Raw genomic sequence first — 23,380 nt, 5'->3', positions numbered from 1 at the left:
TTATGTTTAGGGTGGGAGAATGGCAGGTATCTAAAGTCAAGACAAGACAAGAGATTTGAATCATGCTGAGAAGACACACTCAGGAAAGAAAGGGCCAGAGCAAGAAGTGGTGAGAAGCTAGACAGCCAGACAGGAGCAAGGAGCAGTGTGGTCATTTCCAAAAATGTCATGGCTACAACAGGGCTTCTCAAAGATATTTGCCCCAGATGGTAGTAGAGAGGAAAGCAAGATATCAGATGCTCAGTCAGAAAGGAAGACCAACCTTGCCACTTGTTTACAAAACTGTCCGAGCAGGGCTGGGGATTTAGCTCAGTGACACTGTGTCTGCTTCACAAACGCAAGGTCCTGAGTTCAATGCCCCGTACCCGAAAATAGAGAGAGAGAAAGAGAGAGAGAGAGAGAGAGAGAGAGAGAGAGAGAGACAGAGAGAGAGAGAGAGAGAAAGCAAGCAAGCAAGCCTTTTTAGGGCTGGGGATTTAGCTCAGTGGTTCCACCACCTGCCTCGAAAGTGCAAGGTCCCGAGTTCGATCTCTGGTACCAAAAAAAAAAAAAAACTGTCCGAGCACTTGTGAATCCCAGTGTCCATCTCCTGACTGTCACTTAACTCCGATTATGGGACACTGAACACCCGCCACCCGTCATAGGGGTTGGAGGAGCAAAGCCATGAATCAGACAGAGTGTCCTGCACCCTTTGGATATTAATCCTGACAGAAAAATCTTTAGCGTTGTATGGTTTAGTCAATGTAAATTCATTAACTACTTGTCATGACTGTAATATAATCTGCCCTGACCGTAAAGACTGGACAGCACAGTGTTAATCAAATCTATGCAGAAAGCAACACATTTCTGTTTAAACTCAACAGCTGCTTCTCTTGCCAGTTCAGCGGCTGGAGCTTTAAGAAAGAGAAAATAAAATTTAAAAAAGGGAGAGAGAGAAAATAAAAACACTCCTTTGAATGTCCCTTGGAGGGGCATCCTGTCTGCCAAAGAGCATCCCAAGTCTCCGACAGTGACAATGTGAAGGCATCTTCCGTTTCCAGCAAACCACGCATCTCTGAAACAATGGAGGTCTGTCAACCTCCAGTTCCCATCAGCAAGAAGTTCACAGATAATAAACCAGAGTGTATTCTGCAGGACTGAACATTTTTCTCCCAGGATGAGTAATTACCAAGTTTTAATCAGGCTCATTAGCCAGCCATTAGAGTCCTGTCCAGCCTTTCACCACCAGAGACGAGCTGGAAGAATGATTGTGGTCGGGGCTGCACCCGACCTGGTGAAAGACTCAGCCATCTGTTCCAAGTTGTAACCCTCTGGATAAAGCACTTGGTTTATGGCTATAGCAGTCTTAGATCCCCAGCCCTGAATCTCCTTTTTTTAAAATTTAGGTTGAGCCAGGCTTGAGCCATCTCTAAATTGAAAGAGTAAGGATTTTGCATTCACTGAAACCAAAAGCAAGCCAGCAGAAAAAGGCATTTTAATTTCCATAAAAATTAAAATTGGTGCATCTTATTTAATGTGTCTTTGAAAAAGAAGTACAATGGAAATGACTCTGAACTTGTTTCTCTTCTGTCCTCAAAGCATCTGCCACTGAATAAAGCCACAAGGGCCTGTAAGTGCAGAAACACGGAATGCTTATGATATCTAATATCTTACTCTTTGTTTACCATTCTCTATCTTTCCCTCATTGTTCTCTGGTTGTCTCTGAAGGGCCTGGTCTGTCTTCTTTTATTCAAGTCTGTTTGATCTGAGCAGGGTACCTGACAGGACTTCATACACAGTAGGTTGTTTATAAAGTTTTGTTGAATGATGGAATACCACACATACATTTTCTTAGCTAAGAATTATGAATATAAAGTGATTTTATTTATTTCTAAGCATGTGAGTTTCTCCTTCTGTGCTTAAGTCTAGTGCTCCAAAGCACTTTGCCTGTAGGAACCTATGACCTTACCTTTAGCCTCCTTGTTTATAACCCACTCATTTAGAATTTTTGTCTGTACTGTCAAAACAGCAAGTAAATAAATAAGGTTTCCACTGGCTTTCTTTGTTGCAGTAGATATAAAATCTCTATTCTCCTTTCTTTCTCTTCCTCAGATGCAAGTTCTACGTCAATGGTGACTTTCCCTACTGTTCCTCACTTAAAGAACCTCCTGCAGCATTCAACACAGCAAGACAGAGCAGCTGAGTAAGTGCTTGACCTCTAACTTGGTCCCTCCTTTCCCTGTGGTGTAGGAAGTCTAACGGGTGGTGAAACAGCACCCCAAATTCCACAGTGCCAGTAGCAGCATGGTCCAAGGGAGCCTGCTTGCATTATTCTGGGTGAGGGGAGTATGCTAAGGGGAAATAAAGGAATAACAGTGTAATGTACCAGGTCAGCAGACAGCCCAAGTGGAGAGTAGCCACAAGAATCAGCATCCTACATCCATGGTTGGGGGAGCCCCAGAAAACCTAGGACATAGTCATTGCTATAGACTTGGTTGTGTCCACTGAAACATATATATTGAAGCCCTAACTCTTGATATGACTGTATTTGGAGATAGATAATTAAGGTTAAGTGAAGTTATGAGGGTAGGGCCCTGATCTGCTAGAACTAATGGCCCTACAGAAGAGTAAGGAAGATGCCACCCCCTTCTCCCTACACACATAAGAAAGGCCATGTGAAGACAAGCTAGGAAAGGAGCCCTCACCAGAACCAGACCAAATTGGCATTTTGAACATAGACTTTCAGCCTGTAAAACTGTGAGAAAATTAATTTTCATTTTTTAGCTAAGCCTGTATTTTTATTGGCAGCCTGAACTAATTAACTCAGCTTTGCTGCTATTCCAGAAAAGCAGCATATTAAAGCAAAACCCAGTCTCTGGAAGAGGGCACCTGAACTCAAGAGAGAGGTAACTGGAATCAAAATCCACACTCAGAGCCAGGATTGTGTTCCCTAAGCATCGAATCTGAACTCCTCAGTCACTGCTTGACTTAGAGCATGAGTGGGCTAAGAGCTAAGGAGGTGGCAGACAAGTGACCCCAATGGTGGAGTGCACCTGTCTCTGGCAGGGTCCTTCCATGGAGACAAACAGCACACAGGCCAGGGTGGCCCTGGCTGATCAGAACCCATTAGCTGTCTCACAATGAATTTGCCTGGTAAGGACCAGGACAGTCACCACCTAGATAAATATAGGCTGTTGGGTCCTTGTCTGACACTAGTCTAGAGAATCATGTCAGTGTTAAGTTTAGAAATTAGATTACAAACAGCACTGGATTATGAGAGAAAAGGAATAATGTGCTATAAATCAACATTTAACTCCAGTCCTTCAAGGAAGCGCCAATTATGAAGGACATTAAACATGATTTACTTGAAGAATGCAGTTGGCAAATTGTGGGTCCTATTTGATTTAAGCATTCCTCACCAAGGCCTTCACTGATAATGCAGTCATAGGACAGAAGAAAAATGATGAGACCTTCTACTAGCAGTCCCCTGCTCCATCCATATGTCAATCAATAGGATTATTCTGTCCATTCGTATCCATCCCTACCCTCACCTTCCACCACCACTTCCAGTAGCTGGATGTTAATAAGATCAAAAGAGGATGCTTCGTCTACATGGGGCTGGGAGGGTCCTGTCAGCTCTTACCTCCCCCTAATTATCACCGAGACACAGAGGCAGCCAAGTCCTTTGGATTTTCACAGCCCCTTAATCCTGCTGGCATGTGACTTTTTTGCCCCTACATCTGATTTTAATGTTCATTGTAAGGTCAGGAGAGCATAGGGAAGAAACCAATGAGCTCCTACTCTGTGCCAGCCAGTGTGTTGATTATTTTATACCATGCTATAGTGTTTAACTTCCCCATACATCCTACTATGCCTTATCAGGCACAATCTAGAGATGAGGAAACTGTGGCTTGAGGGTGTGGCACTTGCTGTAACATATGTAGTTGATAAATAGGCAACATGGGATATGAACCCAATGCTCTCTGGTTCCCAAACTAATGTTATTTATTTTTAAATGAATTGAATTCCAGAAACAAGATGGCAGGTGATAAATATTGCAGAATGGGCCATAACAATACCTCTCATATGGCCATGATTGCTAAGTTCAGTGGGGTCACATAATCATCACAGAAATCTTGGCCAAGATTTGCCTTTCTTATAATTAACAGAATCTTTTCCATATCTGGAAGAAGTCCTTCCATATCTGATTTTTTTCTAACATCTAACTGGTAGACTGATCTGAGTGGCACAAAGTTTGAGTTCTCCATTCTGAAGAAGGATAAATAAGAGAAAGAGTAGTCAAACTTTTCATCCTTATGACTGATCCTAGGAGGATTAAGAAAGAGATGCAAAAGATTGGAAAACAGCTGTCCAGACCCTGGGGACATGGTGGGCAGGGACCATAATGAGTCAGAGTGTTCTGTCCACTCCAGATGGCTCCTCTATATGTAAGATTTTAGAAGCTCTTGAGTCAGATCATGATAGGTGGGAATCCTGTCTCTTCTCTCACTGACTGGATAACTTTGGCAAGTTCCTCCACTGTTGTATGCCTCGGTTTTCTTGCCTTTAAAATGGGGATAATAACAGTAATGTTGTTATGAGGATTAATGAATTAATAGATGAAATCAGTCAGCACAAAACTGAAACATAATTAGCCCTCAAGCATTGCTAGTTCTTGTTGATTATTACTGTGGTTCTTTGTTAAAAATCACTTATTTCAATGTTTCTCTGTTTGGTGGGAGGTAACGAAATGATGAGTCAGAAAGGGATGAGCTCTTTTGGTGTTAGAAGGACTTTGAGAGTCTCAGATTATTTTGGAATATGTGATGGGAAAGGTGGTGAGGAAGCATCCCATTTACGTGTTTCTTTCATCTTTCTTCTTTCTTTCTTTCTTTCTTTCTTTCTTTCTTTCTTTCTTTCTTTCTTTGTGCACATCCATGATATTGGAGATAAATCAGTGTTATGGGATGCTGAACCTCATCCTTTTGGTCATAAGATAACTGAGGCACAAGGCTGAGAAGGACCTTCTTGGGATTACACAGCCAGTGAGAGACAAAGTAAGACTAGAACTCAGCCTTCTGGCTCTCTTTTCCCCAAGGCTCTGCAAAGTGGGCCAACCCTCAGGACACAGCTCTGGGTAACAGAAATGTGAGGAGAGAACTTTCTGATTGCCCAGATCTGAGAACACCAAGATGCTCAAAGTGCCTCCTGTTCTCAGCTCCCACTACAGCAAAATCCTTGCTTCCATTTGTGGTGAGTGTTTTCCCATAAACTTGTCATCTCTTGTTTCTGAAGGGCAGGCAGATTCAGAGGTGGCTGAGAGCTTAGGTCTGGATTCAAGTCCCATATTCTAATTCTGAGACCTCTGGTAAGTTATTAAACTGTTCCTAGTCTTGGTTTTTTCATCTGTAAAATGGGGATAATCATAGTTATGTGTTGATAGGAATTGAATTAGAGGAAGTGGGAAGAGTATTGGCTTATAATAAGTGCACAAAACCCGACAGCGTTTAGTTGTAAGGTGCTTGCATATTAGAGACAGAGATGGCAGCTGGCAGGATTCAGAGCTAGAACACCATATTTTAAGATGCCCCTCTCTTTCTTCATTCCTATTTCCTGCATTTAGTGTTCCACATTTTTTCAAATCATGTTGAGTTCAGAGACAGATATTCAGTAGTATCTTTCATTTCATACACATTTATTGGTCACCTGCTCTCATTGTGAAGCTGAAGATGGCATACATATGCCTCCAGCCCTGTGTCCTTTGCCAAACTGGCTTTGCTGGTTTGAGGGTCATTCACTGATTCTGTTTTCTCAAGGGTTTGGTGTGACATTTGTCAGTTGTATGGATGTACTGCCTTTAGGAAGGGGAAGATCTAACCCCTACTGACCTTTTAGGGAGTATTTGTTTATCCTCTTTAGATATGTAGACCTTTTGCTTACAGCAAGAGTGAGGAGGGTGTACTTTTCTATGGAAAAAAGAGGAAACCTTCCAGTTGCTGACACTGTACTTCCATGGTGACAACCCTGTTCCTTCCATAGGTCAGGACTTAACCCCATAAAAGTCAGTCCCATTCTCCAGACCTGGCTTGAGGCCTCCATTTGCAGAGGAGCTCAGGTGAACATGGCAGCCCTCATCAAAATAGTAAAGAATCACCAAGTGGAAGATATCCCCAACCCAGAAAATAAACCCATTCTAAATAATAGCGAGTTTTACACCATAATTTTGCATTTCCACAGGACTAACAGGAGCTCCATGAGCACAAGAATCATTCATGTCTGGATTCCATTTATTTCCATAGTACCTAGCATCATGCCATGTATAGCAGACATTCAGTAAATATTTGTTGAGTGAATGATTCTCAATATCTAGAGGGGATCTTCCAAAAATAAAGGGCTTATATGCTGGGCACTGCACTATATACCTTGCATAAATTAACTCTGATGCCAAAGTTTCTTCATCTGTGAAATGGACATAATTACGAATAAATTTGTGGTCACGTGGTATGAGTTAAGTAACTTATCCCAAGTCACATATCTAACAAATGGTGAAGTCCAAGTTTGACACAGGCAGTTTGGGTGCTGAATTTTGGGTATAAGATAACAAGGCTATAGAGACATCTAATAGGCCAACTGTCTACTGGTGCTCACACCTCCCATTGTCACACAATGTGACAGGTACAGTAACATCAAGATGATAAATTTTGGTAGCTTGATGAAGAGGAAATGCACACCAAACTGCAAGCTTGGGGTGGGAGTGAGCCCTGGCCTCTCCCATGTAGCAGTCCTATGGAAAGTTCTGGATTCAAAGCACTCTAGCACTCTGCTTTTTTTTCCAACCACATCTTCATTAGTCCTGTTGCTAATAAGAGTCATAAGCCAATTGTGAGCTCCCTGAAGACAGGGACTAAATCTTTCCCATTCATACTTGATCTTCATTGCCTAGCACAATGCCTGAAAATAGCAGGTGCTAAAAAAATTATGTTGAATAAATGAAGATATGACTATGGGATGAGTGGAGATTGTTATCATTATTATTTTAATGAAAGAGCGTTGAGTGTAACTGTTCAAGATATGGGTAAAAAAAGTTAATGTGGTTTTCTTTTTCAAGTTTTGAATTAAATTTTAGATCTCAGCTTCCAGAAAAGACAAGAGTCATTATCTTTAAAGTTCATGTTGTGCAGTATGACTTTTGTCTGGAAAATTTCAGTACATATTTTGGAGGATGCCAGCTGGGGAAGAGGATTATTTTTTCCTAATAAAACTATACAGACCACTTCAATTATCCCTGGGCAAAGGGACTTTGGCTCTCTTCCTTCCTCCAGGCCTCTGCTCAACTCTGACTGCCTTGTGAAAAACCATGGGAAGCAACAGGACGTGTCTGCTTCTTTCCCTCCTCTAATAAACTTTGTCATTTACTGAAAACTGAGAGGCCACCCTCCTTCTTGTATTATTAATGCTCTGGCAGCCTCTTCAAACTGAGCCACCAAAGAGGACTGAAACTATACTGCCTTCCCAACCCTGGGCTCTCCCACACACAGCACACATGCAATGAGGGACACACAATGCACACATGTGCAGGTACTCACGACCGCACACAAGTACACACACCCATCTGTTCCCTGCTTGTGTTGATCTGGGCCAATGTGCTTATGAGATGGAGGTGGGTTTCTCCCTTTTTGCCTCTTAGAGGGCCTTTGAGGTGCTCTATTTGCATTCTGCAGCTAGCTGAGATCAAAGGTACCCCTCCTCTTCTTTGGGGTATCTAGTGAAATACAGAAAACATCAGAGCCAGCAGCCTTGGCTGAGGGAACGTCCTGCCTAAAGAACAGGAAGATATGGCTAGTGCGTCTCCTTTCTGCAGCATGGGTAGCAGCCTCGGCATGCTGTGAGCAAGATGATCCACAAGCACAGGCAACTTCAATAGGCTCTCAGTTCAGCCAAATGTGCCTGGTACACAGTAGGTGTTTAGTAAATATGGATAACTGGATGGTTATTCTGCATGTATTCCTGTTTTCATCTCAAGGACCAACAACACCTTGTCACTGCCTTTATAGGCAATCACTCACTATCTTGAACCCCATGGGATTTTAAGCACTCTGCTTGTTTTACAGGAATGGACATATTGAATTGCAATTACTTGCTTACATATTATTCATATTATTACATACCAGAGATTGAACTCAGGACCTTGTGCTTGAAAGGCAGGCTTTGCACTACAGAGCTAAATCCTCTGCCCTTCTGTTTTACTTTTAAGAAGGTTTTTATAAGGCAGAAACATGATTAGTCATTTATGTGTCCCCCATATTGTGGTTTAGATCTAGACTGTTCCACAAAAGTCCTGTGTGTTCAGAAGTGGGCTTTTGGAAGGGAGACGCTATATTCCTCAGCTGTTCATACCTGACTTGCTTAGGAGGTAGGTCCCTGTTGGAGGTGAGTTACTAGGGACATGACCTGGAAGGGTATATGTCCCTCTTTGTTTCACCATACCCTTTCTGCCTTGGAACCAGCTGACTATGGGCTGAAAGCTCTAAAAACTATAAGCCAAAATAAACCTCTCCTCTTTTAAATTGTGAGTGTTGAGTATTTTCTCTCAGCAACAGGGAAGTGACTAACACATTGTCTTAGTTACTTTTCTCCTGTTTTTGAGACAAAATAGCCAACACCCAAAACTAAAGAAGAAAAGGTTTATTTGGCTCCCAGTTTGTAGAGATTTCATTTCATAGTTGGCTGGCTCCAAGGCAGGATGGCATCCCAAAGAGGCATTGCAGAGGAGAAACAGTTCATGGCAAACAGAAAGCAGAAGGCAGCAAGCAGCAAGCAACAAGAGACAAGCAGGCATCCTCTTTCTGTCCCTTATATTTTATCTAGGCTACTCACCCTTAGGGCAGGTAGCACTCACACCCAGGGAGGAACAGCCTTAATTCTAGCATCTCACCATGATTCAATCCCCAGCATCACATCCTTGATCCCAGCATCACACACCCTAGATCGAGCTAGCTCTGAAAATCTCCACTGATGACTGCATGAGGCTTTGAGGGGACATCTAGACACAAGCAGGAACAGACATTCATATCTACTAATTACTAAAGTGCATAGAATGATGATACTACCAGTCATCCATAGTTCAGTGGCTAAAAAGCTGCTTCTGGAGCTAGACTGCTATGGTGTAAATCCAAGCTCTGACATTTGCTAGCCATGTAGACTTGTGGTCAATTTATGTAAACTTTGCATCTTCATTTTCATTTTCTTTTAAAATAGAGGCATTAATGTTACCTATCTCATAGCTGGTGTGGCAGGGGTTAATGAATTAATTCATGTAAAGCAGTTGGAACTCAGTGCAAATTAAGCATTCAACGAATACCCATTTTTATTTTTTTATTTATACCCATTCTTATGTTTGACATTTGTTTTCAATTTTTAAAGAAAATGCTAGTTTTTTATCCCAGTGACTTTGTAGTACTCACATTATCTTTCATCAGTAACAACCCTTGATTTTTATTGGGGACTTATCTTACCCTAAATCTTAGTCCCTGTGGCTTTCTCAGAGTTATGTACCATCCATCCCTGTTGCCAAAGGCTTGGGAATCATTGAATGTTGTGAATTTCCCTGGTGCCATGATTGGGGCAGAAATGGATACTTGACCTTCCCACATCCAGGAAAGTTGTATGAAGCTTTTGTTAGGATTCCAGGGACAGAAATGGTTGCCTTTACTTATTGGATTGAATATGGAAAGATTTGAGTCACTCCTCTTGTCTCACCTCCAAAATTGTGGAGATATCAGACAAGAACATCAACATGGAGGACCTTAAATGACATGAGAGTCCTCAATCAATCCATATCAGGAGCCAGCAACACATCTGGGCTCTTCCTTTTGGGCCTTGTTCCAGTGATAGCAGCTGCATAAAAATTACTCCTAAATTTAATGGCTTACAAAAGGCCACATGTAGTTTGCTCTTGAATTTACAATTTGGGCAGAGTTCAGCAGGTATAGCTTGTGCTTCTTCCAGTAGGGGTCCAAGATGGTGGCCCAAGGGATAGACCATGGGGTCATCTGAAGGCATTCTGGCTGATGTTAGTAATCAGCTGGGGAGATTCAGTTCTTGTCCACATGGAACTCTTCATTTGCTCTTTCCTCATGGGCTTCTCTGGGTTTCCTCACATCTTGGTGATAGGTTTTTCCCCAAAAATCATTTTACCCCACTCCCAATATAAGAGGGTCCCAGGCAGAGCTGTACCTGTTTTATGACCCAGATTTATATAGCACTGTTTCTGCAAGCCTCATTAGTTGGAGCACTTTCAGATGAGTTCAAGTCCAAGAGAATGAGGAGAGCAATGTTCCAGAAAAGGTCATGGGACTGGAAATATGAACAAAATAAGTGCTTGTCACCAAAAGAAGTGCCTGTTCCCAATTCATTGTAATTGTAAAATGCAATGTGCCACTAGGCCTTTTTGATAAAGGTAGTATTAAGTAAAAGATTCTATCATTCTTCACAGAAAAAAATCCTAACTATGCTGAATTCATAAAGTCATTTTTGATCTGCCTCTTTAAGTTTGTGAAGTTTATTGTTTTCTCCTTCAATCAAAACCAAACCATAACTTTTATCCCCACCCCATCCTCTTTCCTTCCCTCCCTTCCTCTCTCTTGCAGTACAGGGGATTGAACCCAGGGCCTTCACACTGACCTATAACCAAACTTCTTCTTTTTCTATTTTTTTTAAAATTTGAGACGAGTTCTCACTAAGTTAACCAACTTGGCCTCGAACTTACAATCCTCTTGCTTCAACCACCGAGTGCTGAGATTATAAGCGTGCACCACTATGCCTGGCTTTCTTATTTTTGTTTTTTATTTTTCTTCAGGAAAAAGAAATCTTATTATAGGAAAACTGAAAACAAAACAAAACTGTGGTATATGGTGGATAGATTATCCCAACTAATTGGTCTTACTAAGGAGGGCTGGCTCACTTTTGTGAGTATTCAGCAACGTGGAATCTGAAATGCATTTGTATGAACACTCTAAGCCTCTTAAAACACTTTCCTAGCCATGAAATTTTTTGGTCTGTTTAATCAGAAGGGTCAGATGTTTTTAACTTTGAGTTGCCTGACCCTCTTTAAAGACTGACAGAGCCTGATATTGCAAAAGAAAATGATAAATATTACTGCTTGCTAGACTGTAATGAACTTTAAAAGAATTCACAAAATAAATAGCTATATGTTCATACAAATTTGAAGAAAGTTATAATACACCTAAATTTTGTGTTTTCATTCTAGAACTTTCAGAGTCCTTAATGTGTCATTTTCCAATGGGGACTGTGAATAACAGATTATTCTAAGCTAATGTTTTGCTAACATTTTCTTCTAAGACCTTCTTGCTCAATTCTGGTGTTTCAAAGAATGCAGTCTGAGAAATAATGACATTCCTAAGAAAGATATTAAACACAACTATGAACTTTATGTACTTTTTCATACTTGTGCTTTTTAAACATTTTTTTTGTTTTATTATTTCCTCCTGCCTATTAAGTTAAATTTCATAGTTTTCATATAAACCCTCCACAAATGATGTCCATATGAATCTGACCTCCTCTGATTCATAGTGGGGAGTAAGTAGTATCTTCCTGGGTGGGATAATGTCTTTCATCTGTAGAATGTGACACTATGGTGTGTGGTCACATTGACGTGGTACTGAGCAAGATAAGTGTCTGCCACCAAGAGAAGTACCTTTTCCCAATTCAGAGAGACTCTAATTCTTTCTGACAGTCTCATGAGTGTGCTGAGTCTGGTATATATCTAGTAGCTCTGAACACTGGATCCAATCTTTCAGACCAGGACCTCTTTTTAAAAGCAACCCCACAGGCCAAAAAATAAATGGATATTCCCTATTCATTAATAGTATGTTGTCTTGCTAATGCTTACATGTTTTGTTTCTTTAGTTACAATTTTCTCAGAATTTGGCCACTTTGCAATTTGTTATTTGAAGCAGAACCTAGACTACACCATTCCTATGAGTGGGGCTTTCTTTCACCTTTCTTCATTTCCTTATTAATTGTCCTGGAACTTGTACCCCTAAGCGTCTTGCCAAGAAGCTCCTTGGTTTCACATGTTTTTGGGTACCAGTTGTAGGATATTTTTATCTGTCAGCACTCCATAAATGATACAAAACAGATCCACACGGAACTAAATATCTGTTTAGCAATTTACAGTTTAATGTTTATGTTGTTGTTGTTGCTGCTGCTGCTTCTGCTGCAGGTTTCTGATGCAGAATATCACAAACAACAAGGGGAAATCTTATTCATCTGTGGAATGACACAAAAGTGTCCCTCCAAAATGTATCTTCCTTCAAGAGGAAATACAGCCCAATAATAGAGAGGTATTGAAAAAAAAAGACTATGATTCTTATATAAGTTTTGTGGGCAATGGTAAGAGAAAACAGTCAATAAGGGAATAAAAAATAGGCTTAGGGAGAGTTGATGTTTGGGGCCCAGAATTGCTCAAATATTTTCCAGTTGAAATACATTCAGCAATATCTTGATAGTTATTGACTGAAAAAGGAGAGATTGTCTTGTCAAATGAATTTAGAAATCCTGTGGTTAAGACCTTTTTAATTGTAGGAGTTATCAGAAACTTTAACCCACAAAAGTGTTTTGTGTTTCTCTAAAAGGTCTTAGAGTTTGCCAAATACTTTACCAAGCAATTCTCTTTTCAAGATTTTAGGACTGGTTATTGAAATATCAAATATTAATTTCTAGAAGAACTAATTCTTCAAATAAGACAAATCTACTAAACCACAAGGAAAACTAGATAACTCTATAGGCATATATATATATATATATATATATATATATATATATATATATGAATGAATAAATAGCCTTCTAAAACAGAAAGCACACGGACCAAATGGTTTTACTAGTGAATTATACTAAAGATCAAAAGATTTAAGGAAGAAATCCTGCCAATTATTCAATCTTGTCTAGAAAAGTAAAAGTAGAGGGAACATTTCTTATCATATTGTATGAGGCCAGCATGATTCTACTACCAAAGCCAAAGACAAGACAATAAAACTATCAAACAATTATATTTCATGAATATAGATGCAGAAATCTCAATAAAATACTGGCAAACTGAACCCAACAATGCATAAACTTAATTGTATACTACATGCAAAATAACACACCAAGTGAAATTTATTCCAAGTATTCAAGGATGTCTCAACATGTTAAAATCAAGTAATGAAAGAAATCACATCAACAGGCTAAAGAAGAAAATTGTATGATTTTATCAATATGTATAAAATAAGCATTTGATAAACCTAATACTTATTTGTACTAATTAAAAATATTCCAAGATTTGATTTCTTATTTGACTCATGTTAATCGGAAGTGTATGGTTTAATCTTCATATAGTTTGGAATCTTTCAACTATCACTTTATTGCTAAAAAAAGATTATCTGAGAGCATATACTGTATGACTTCTATTTTTAAAAACTTTGTTAAGTTATGTTTTATTCCCTGAATTTTTATGTTTTGGATGTTCTGTGTGAGCCTCAGAGAACATGAATTTCACTGCTATTGGAAGAAGCATTACATGTCAAGTACATTCAGTTGATTTACGGTGCTGATCTGTTCAATTATCCTTATAATTCACTGCTGAATCTGTGCTTTACCATTAGAGTTGTATGGAAATCTTCAACTATAATAGTGAATTTGTCCATTTCATCTGGCAGATATATCAGGTTTTGCTCATGTGTTTTCATGTCCTGGTAATTGAGTATATATACATTAAAGATTATGATGTTCTTGGAAAAAAATGACATCTTTATCATTGAGTAATCCCTTTCTTTATTCCTAGTAATTTCCCTTGCTCTGATGTTTCCTTTGTCTAAAACGAACATGGCTTTTCAAGATTTCTTTTTTTTTTTTTGGTACCAGGGATCGAACTCAGAACCTTGCAATTTCAAGGCAGGCGGTGGAACCACTGAGCTAAATCCCTGACCCCCACAAGATTTCTTTTAATTAGTATTAACATGGTACATCTTGCTCCATCTTTTATTTCTAATCGTTCTGTGTCTTTATATTTAAAGTGAATTTCTTATACACAACATATAATTAGCTCATTTGTTTTTAATACACTGATAATATCTGGTTTTTATTTGATATATTTAGACCATTTACATTTAAAGTGACTATTGAAATAATTGGTTTAATATATACCTTATTTGTAAATATTTTCTATTCATTGCTCTTTTTCTTAGTTTCTTTTTCTGTCTTCCAATCTTTTTTGTCTATCTCTGCTCTTAATTAAATATTTCAAATATCCATTAGAGATGAATATATATTTACAATTAATCTAAGTTCACTTTCAAATAACACTATCATTTCACAGGTAGTAAAAGTACCTTACAAAAAATTTTTTCCATCCTTTCCTGTCATCCCCTATAGGATTGTTGAACATAGTGCTTTTATTATTATTTTGAACAATTTCCTGTATGTTAGGTCAATTAAGGATAATAAAAATGAAAGATTTAATTTTATTCTCACTTATTCCTTCTCAGAGTTATTCCTTTCTTTAATGGATACTTGATTTTGTGTTATATGTTATATTCTTTTTCTCTAAGGAATTTATTTTTACCATTTCTTGCAAGGAAGGTATTCTGAAGAGAAGCTTCCTCAATTTCTGTTGTCTGATGAAGTCTTTTTATCTCATTCACTTTTTAAGGATAATTTTCCAGGATACAGAATTGAGGTTGATGGGATTTTTTCCCGTAATTTAAATATTTTACCCCACCCTTTTCTTGATTGCATAGTCTCTGAAGAAAAGTGCCATTACAATTTTTAACTTTGTTCCTTTATATGTGCAGTGCCCCTCCAACCCCGAAGCTTCTTTGAAGATTTCCTTATTGTCCTTTCTCATCTGCAATTTGAATATAATATGCCCAGGTGTAGGCTTCTTGATATTTATCCTGTTCATTTTCTCTGAACTTTTTGGATCTAAACATTGTCATTAATTTTGGAAGTTTCTTGGTTATTCTTACTTCATATATTGCTTCTGCTCCTTTTTCACTTCTCTAATATACTTGTTATGTGCATCCTTACATTTTTTGCAGTTGTCTTACTGTTTTCTATTATTGTCATCTGTTCTAATGCCTTTTTCATTTTGCTTTTTAGTTTGAGAAGTTTCTACAAAGATATCTTTAAATTCACGGATTCCTTCCTCAGCTGGGTCCAGCATATTGTGTTCAAAAATCTCAGGATGGAGTCAGCTGTTCCTAACAACTTGACTTTTGTATATTGAAGACACATTAATCCAGAGAAAATGCAAAAACTATTACTTAGAGGGGAAAGAGGTACAAGGCAGAGAGCAATGAGACATCAACTGCCAGTTCCTTAAAGAGCAAGACAGAGGACAGCCTTCAAGGTAGACATCAGCAAACAGAGTTCAGTGGAAGCAACCTAAAGACAACTTAAGAAGCTGTGAAGTGTGGAGTCAGAGGCCCTCCCAGCAGTGCAGGCTCAGCACTGACACTGCTTTCAGATCATGGTGGCATCTAGAGGTTGTAGCTCTTAGTGTAGCTTCATATCTATTACCATTTTAGCCTTGTGTAGCTATTTAAATTATAATAAATTAAAAATTCATTTCCTCAGTTTCATTAGTCATGTTTCAAGTGCTCAATGACCACACGAGGCAGGCAGCTACCGTGTTAAAGCCTACAGAAGGGAATGTGTTCTTCACTGCAGAAGGTTCCATCCAGTAGTCCTGGATTGAACTTCATTTCAGTCACTTCAGCTATTTTCCCTAAGAAATGTGTTTGGAATTACTTTTTTTTTTTAACTGTCCCATTGAAAACGGTGAGAAAATGGAGTAGAATTATTCTGATAACGATAAATCCAATATAGACTCTCCAGTGAGAAGATTAAGTACAAACCTGAAATTCAATTAAAAATATTGATTATCTATCCAGAACTATTCCTATCCCCCTGTGTGCTCTTTTTCTCTTCCCCCAAGTATGTCCTGTCAAATTGAAAAATAAGTTGGAATTATTGGAAGCCAATCAGGTTGATTAGCAGATGCAAATTAAGAATCTACTGAAAGAAGAGAACATGATGCTGGCTGAACCTGCCTTTGGGGCTCTGTGGCCCCCAATTGGTTTATGCGGACCTCCAGCAGGGAATTAGGAAACTTCTCCAATTGCTCTGTCTGCCGCCTGCCAGACGCCCTGGATGGCCCTGAGAGCACCAGAGGAAGCCAGCAGTTCCAGGACTGCATCTTTTCATAATCGATGGAAAGTATTTACACCTGGTGCATCCTCAAACTGTAATAGATGTTCCCTATGTTAGGGAAATGTCATGGTACACTGATCGTGTCTTTTGGGTTTTGTAATACCATAGAGATAAATTTGGACTGTATTGGAATATCAGCGCACAATGGATGGCAAGCGATAGTGTCTGAGCTGTGCTATGCCTGATCCTGTGCCATGAAATGACAACAAAGATGCTTCATGCTTACTCCACAAGATCCCTGTGTAGTGTGGGAACTATACCCACTCTCACGGATGAGAAAACTGAGGCTTAGTGGAATCATACCTGTTTCCAATCCTTTCAAATGTTCCCACTAAGTACCAGAGGTGCATAGTCTGAAACCAATTTTGAGCATTTTATCACTGTGCACACCTGCAATATTTGCTGAATAGATAAGGGAGCTTGGCTCTTCATCAGCAGTCTGCATGGAGTCCAGTTGAGAAGTCCTAAGACTCTGGACAGTATCCAAGAGGAGGTTTTTCAGGGGTATTAATGTAGTGATCTTATCCAATTCTTGAATGCATATTTTCTTTGAAACATTTTTCTCCCAGCAAAGTTATTGATGGTCTACTGTGTATCAATTGTTAGGGATATAGAGATAAATAAAATATAGTCTCTGCTTTCAACTCAAATAGCTCCCAATAGTCTATAAGCAATAGATGAATCAATAAAGAGTTATAAATTAGGTGGTAGAGATAATGAGAGAAAGATGCATAGGTACTCTGCAGAAGTGTCCCAGAGGTGGGCTGGCAAGAGGAGAAGCCAGGTGCAGACACTGAAGAGGTACATTGTGTGCAGAAATTGAAAATACTAATAAAATCAACTAAAAGACTTCTTATTATCATCATATGACAGCAATTCCAAACAATGTCAGGGGCAAATTCTTTCCCTCTAAAATCATTTGTTAGTCTTAGTTCTAAGTAATTGCTGGAGTTATTGTTGAGTTAGAACAATATATACATACTTGGAAAAGAAGCTTATTTTTATTACTTAGTATTTAGGGAACCTTTTGCTTTACACATAGGTTTATCTGGCAAAGTCCCAGTACATAATCATCCCTACATTTCCCCACCGTAGGAAAGATGATAGGACTAGAGATTAGACACTTTGTGTGTTTAAAGTAAAATAAAGAGGAGGATTGTACCAACTACAGATTGTAATGGTTTTGTTAGAGTAAGGATGGGTTTTAATTCATACATACTGTATTTTGCAGATTTGAATAATACTTTCAAAATTGATATCATTCTTTTAAAATTGTGAACTGTTTTCAAATTAGTGAACGAACCAGCAAAATAATGTTTATTGATTATTATGGGATTTCAACTCCTCCTACAGAGGAAGATGTTAAAAAACAATTTCTGTGGATGCCTATTCACTGGGCCTAACTTTCGTGTCACAGACTCAGAGCAAAGGGGCATCTTATAGCCATGAATTTGTATTCCAGAATGTTAGGGTAGACTCGGTCATTAGGAGTCCTTCATGTTGGCTACTGGGTCTTCTTAAAGTGTTCCCAATTATTTTCTTGTTCAAGGTAACTATTACTGTGTATGTGCTTTTCTTTTCCTCAGAGACAAAATTATAATATATATCTCCTTATCTATTCCTGACATCATTACATCATTTAGTATTGAATCACAGCTCTAGGACATTCTGTTCTGTGCCCTCTCCCACCCTTACTATTTTTCTTCCTGTCCTTCAGTTTAGATAATTGCTATTAACTTATTCAAGTTCACTGGTCCTGTCCTCAGCTATGTTGACTCTACTGATGAGCCCATTGAGAAAGTTCTTGTATTTGTTACCATCTATTTTTATTTCTAGTAGTCTCATGTGGACATTATTCATTCTCTTTTCTCTCCTCCCTCCCCTCCCCTCCCCTCCCCTCCCCTCCCCTCCCTCCCTTCCTTCCTTCCTTCTTTTCTTCCATGTTCCCTGTTTATTGTTTATTAACGTTGTCCACTGTTTCCCCTGGAGTCTTTGAAACATTAATCAGTTATTTTTATGCCCTGTCAGCTGGTTCTAATGTCTAGATCACCTCTGAGTCTGATTCTGCTGATTGCTTTGTCTCTTGCCTGTAGATTGCATTACCTTGCTTTTTAACATTTTGTCATTTTTGGGTGAGTGCCAGACAGTTGTATAAACCAGTAGTGGCTAAGTACCATTTATGCCTGGAAACTGACACACTTGTGTTGAGTCACTAGAGTGGGTCATTAGTCAATCTCATGATTTGAACTAGGTTTGGGATTTAGGGTTTCCACTGTCACCTAGAATAGGGTCTAGCTGAGATTGGCATTACCTCGTGTTTAGGTTGGGATTCTGGCATGAGAACATTCTCACTGCTCCTGTTCTGTCCTCTAGTGTCAGCCTTCCTGTGTACAAGTGTGCTGCCCCTTTCCTATGTTCGACCTCTGAAATTAACCTTTATTATCTTCTTTCTTCTGTGTTACTGTACTCTACCTCTCTAAGATTTTTGTTGAGCTGAATATTTAATTTTCTTACATTTGTTCTTTCCTTTTTAAGAGGGTTTATGGCTATTCTTTCACTTCCAATCATTGCCTTAAATATATTCATAAGTTCTGATAAGTATTCTTTTCATTGTGATTAACCTTTACAAATTTCATTTTTCCAATTTCTATTTTCCTTTTACATGAAGTTGTTGTTCAATTCCAGGTAGTTTCTCTTTTGCAGTACTGGGGATTGAACATAGGATGTGCTTGATAAGCATTCTACCAGTAAATTGTATTTTGTTAATGATATCTAAGTGTGTTTTTGCACAATGATTAGAAATTTATTACTTAGCCGGGTGGGTGGTGCATGCCTGTAATTCCTAATACTCAGGAATCTTAGGCAGGGAGGTTACTGGAGCCCATGGATTCAAAGGCCAGCTTAAGCAACACAATAAGACATCATCTCAAAAAAAAAGGGAAAAAATTATTATGTATAATATTTATATTTTATGAAGCTTATATTTATATTTTATAAAGCTATATTTTATAAAGCTTCTTTATAACCTAACTGACCCTAATATGGGATCAATTCTGTGAAGGGCTGTGAGTGCTTTAGAAGAAGGTGTAACTTTGGTGGATCTTACTTTGTAAGTCAAATTGAAAATATTTTTTAAACTAATATGTGTGGTCGTTATCATCATAGTATCTTATAATTATATGCATTATATTGCCTATGTTATTCCTTACCTGATGTATATCCTTTGCTCTAAATACTTTTGCACTTATGGATATTTTAGCTTTCATCTGTGTTCATCTTTCTACGTATATATATTTTAATATCACTAGTTATTGGTTTTCTTCTTTAATATTTTAGCTATCTTGTTTTTCATTTTTAATAGTACCCTTAGCATTCATCTAGAGCCTATGAAAAAATTAGTTTATTTTACTTTCTTCTTTCCCTCTTGGTTTTCATAACTTTCTTTAATTGTATTACTTTATAACTTTCTTTAATTGTATTACTTTATAATATATATATAATATATAATATTTTTACATTCCTTTTTCTGTCATCACCCTATCTCTATAGGAGTGTTAGGTCCATAATATCTCTCTTTTTCTTTATCAACCATAGCCACCATGAGTCTTTTTCCATAAGTTTTCCCAAACTTTGGTAAGTCTCCAGCAGTTTCTGAAGAGTGCTAATATTTATAGAATTCACTAAATACTAATATAATTAAAATTGTTTTTCAAGAGTCTTTCTTCAGAGGATTAGAAGTAAAAATACTTGGTTCATACTTCCTTTCATTGAATTCTTTACAAATTATGTAGCATTGTGTTGCTTCCTATGTTGTTTTGAGAAGTCTTATGCCAGGCAGTATTTTTACTGTTGTAAATTATTAAATGGGCTTCTTTTTTGTCATGGAAGTCTTGAGGGGTTTTCCTTTATTTTTGATTTCTAATCATTTGACAAGATATATATTAACCATCCTGGGATGGGTTTCCAGAAACTTGATGGGCTCTTTCAACATATGAATTCAAGTTTTCTTCTACTCCTGGAGAATTGTATTGAATTACAATTTTAAATATTAGATATGTTCAATTATAGTACAGTTACTTGTGATGATCAAGGCCTCCAATTATATGTATTCTATTTCTTCTTTGTCTATCTTCCTTTATTGAGACTTTTTCTCTAACTTTTTTCCTTATCTCATTTCCACTTTCTTTGTTTCCTACTTTTATTCAGTGCCCCTATCTTGTAATTTAGTCATTTTAAAAATAATTTTTATTTTCTCCTTTTTTTCTCTTCACTTCCTCATTCAGTCAACTCTTCAAATATTTTCTTTTTCTTTCTTTACTTTTTTTTTTTGACTTTTTGGTTTTCTGATTTCAGATGATTTTTTCCTATGTGCAAATGCTTGTGTGAGTGTATTTAATTAACTTGGCAGTATTGTCTTACAGGTTCTTTCTGTATCACAGTTATTTTCCTGAAGAAGAATTTTCATACATTGAAATGTGTTGTCTTATTTCCTAATTGTTATAATAACATTGTATAGACTTTTAAAATTGTCTTCCATTCATTTTTTAAAGATTTGCTGATGTTTACAATATTTTTAAGTCAATGCTACCCTCTTCTGCTGGTGCAGCAGTCCAATATCTTTAGTGGATATGAAGTATGTTTGTGTGTGTGTGTGTGTGTGTGTGTGTGTGTGAAAGTGACAGGGAGGAGATATTCCATGTCTTCTATTTTGTGTTTTGTTTGTTTGTTGGATCTTGGGACCCTAAAATTTCCCTTCTTTTCATCTTCACCACCCAGTTATCAAAGAGCCCCTCCCTTCCTCTTTGACTCTTTCTCTTCCTGAAAAGGCATACCTTCCAAAGACTGCCATTTCAAACCATTTATACTTGTAAAAAACTTTATTGACATCAATAATCAGCTCTATCAACAGACATTTTAGTATTTTTATACTTAAATTAGACTTTCTCTTTCTGGCCATGGATGTAGAGAAATCTATATCTGTCATTAGTTTCCTTCCTTTCTTTCTTCCTCCTTTCTTTTTCTTCCCATCTCCCTTTTGTAGATTTTTTGTCAAACTACCCTTTTGACTCCAAATGTTTTTGGTGGGATTATGAGTGATAGTTCACTGGGATTTTGAATTTTTTTCTTTATGCAAAGAGTTAGCTCGAAGTTTGGTAAATCTGTCTTCTATTAATATGAGGGTATGGGTTTTGTGGAGTTTTATTTGTTCTTCTTGTTGTTTTCTATTATTTTAACAGGACATTTGGAAATATGTTGTTGCTATCTTATTTAGATTTTGCTGCTATTGTTTTTAGCTACTCACAAGTCCCCCATATGTCATGGTGGAATAATACTCTTCCATTTTACAAACATGATAAAAGTTTTAGGACTATATGAGTAGTGTATCCCAAATCAGGCAACTAGTCAGTAAGAGATGGTGAGTACAGTATAATGCAGTGATTAAAAGCCTAGATTGTAGAATATAAGCTAAATTTAGTTGTAAATATTGGCTTTGAAGCTGTGTGACCATGATGACTTTTAACTATTCTAATCCCTTATTATCTTCATCCAGTAAATAGGCATTATAGGACTCACATCATTGTCCTTATAGAGAAAATTAAATAAAATCGACTGTGAAAATCGATAGTATGTTTATATAAATATTAAAAAGAGCCCCTCTTCTTCACAAAATGTCACTTTACAACCTTTCCCCAGAGCTCTTTCCACAATATCCTTCTAGTCTACCCATGCAATTCAAAAGAGCTTTGACCAATTCAGCTTTGGTTTACTATGAAGAAGAGCTAAGTTCATCTTAGTGTGTGAGTATTATATTTGGCTTAATTTTTCTAAGACATTAAAAGTAATATCTCATTGTTAGAAAAAAGTCTGGGAGTCTAATGTCCCATTGAATGCTTAAACCCCTTCACACATTCCCCAGCAACTGGTCATTCATGTCATCTATTTGGTCACAAAAAAAATTTACTGTTTTCCAAAAAGCATATTTTTCTTTGGTCTCTCTGGTTGCACAAGCACTCTTCCTATGTTGACTTGACATCTCCTTCTCCCTGACTTCCACCCATTGGATCCAGTCCTGCCAGCTAGAAGTCATTACAGTAACCCTGTATTATCCTGGATTCCACTATGGAATCCAGTCCTCTGGTGGACTTATTGGAGTTATTTAAAACCAAGTGCTCCATTATGCCTTTCTTCCAAGACTATGGAGCCTACCTCGTGTGGAAAGTTGTTTCCATTCTATTTATAGAAATAGCTAGCTTCTGCTTGAATGTCCCTAAGATAGAGCTTAGGATGATTTCTCATTCCTATGTAAGTCAGCAATGCCACATTCTGGATCTTCTCTAGAATCCAGCCTTTCTGTACAGCAGAGCACCTGGGCCAATGATCTCTCTTTCTTGAAACTAAAATGCATTATCAAGTTATAAGATATAGACATGTGTCTATCAGGCCTTAAGACCAGTAATGAAAGTTATTGTTTCTGTTTTTTTCTTATACTCTTTCTTATTCACATTATTTGGAATGGATTCTCATTCTTATTTTCCCCTCCCCATTCCTACCAGCAATTTGTTCTATTTGACTGAGTAGGTCAGTAACACAAATTGATTTGCTACATAGAAATATTAAGAAGTACATATAAATGCTTTCATCAAACAAGTTTAGAATGGCCCCAAATTTCAAAAATAATTATAAATAGACTTGTCATGGAAGCACATTTTAGCAGCAAATATGACAACAAAATAGCCAGAATATTGTTTAATAGACTTAGGTTGCCTTAATAACTATAATGCCCAACATGCTCCTGATATCAAATATAATATTGTTTTTAATTTCAGGCCAAGTCATAAACTTCTCAAATATTTAACACTGTCATCAAGCTCTTAAAGCAAATAATATTCCTATTTTCCCAAACTAGTGATCACCATTTAATTCTGGTATTATCATTTTTTATTAACTTTATTGGTACATTTTAGGTATACATTATGATCACATTCATCATTGAGAATTTGTATCTGTACATGATATATCTTAGTTCTTGTCTTTTCCCATTCCTCTTCCCTCCCTTCCATCCTGCCACCCCTCCCTATTTCCAAAAGCTTTGCTTCCATCTTCTCCTTCTTTTCTCACATTTTTT

The 23,380-nt window shown here is 37.7% G+C and overlaps 1 protein-coding gene across 19 annotated transcripts in view; it reads left to right on the top strand.

Moving 5' to 3' along the window:
• Positions 1 to 23,380, top strand: part of Lrmda (leucine rich melanocyte differentiation associated) — a 1,370,443-nt gene that overhangs the window by 1,205,919 nt on the left and 141,144 nt on the right. For 9 of the 19 annotated variants that reach the window (XR_015440503.1, XR_015440505.1, XR_015440504.1 and 6 more), the window contains one exon: positions 2,092 to 2,182. Coding sequence is in view for 14 of the 19 variants with exons in the window: in XM_087185375.1 (XP_087041501.1) it covers positions 2,092 to 2,182 (91 nt within the window). In the remaining 5 variants the exon portion in view is untranslated. Of the gene's footprint in view, positions 1 to 2,091; positions 2,183 to 5,077; positions 12,797 to 15,141; positions 18,107 to 23,380 lie in introns of those variants that run through there. The other 10 variants (XM_087185376.1, XM_087185373.1, XM_087185377.1 and 7 more) reach the window with 6 other exon arrangements.

This window comes from Heterocephalus glaber, unplaced genomic scaffold, assembly GCF_053883595.1.
Source record: "Heterocephalus glaber isolate CG9 unplaced genomic scaffold, H.glaber_assembly_v1.0 deba00001497, whole genome shotgun sequence".
In the NCBI taxonomy this organism is placed as follows: Eukaryota; Metazoa; Chordata; class Mammalia; order Rodentia; family Bathyergidae; genus Heterocephalus; species Heterocephalus glaber.
This window is presented reverse-complemented; position numbering and strand designations above follow the sequence as displayed.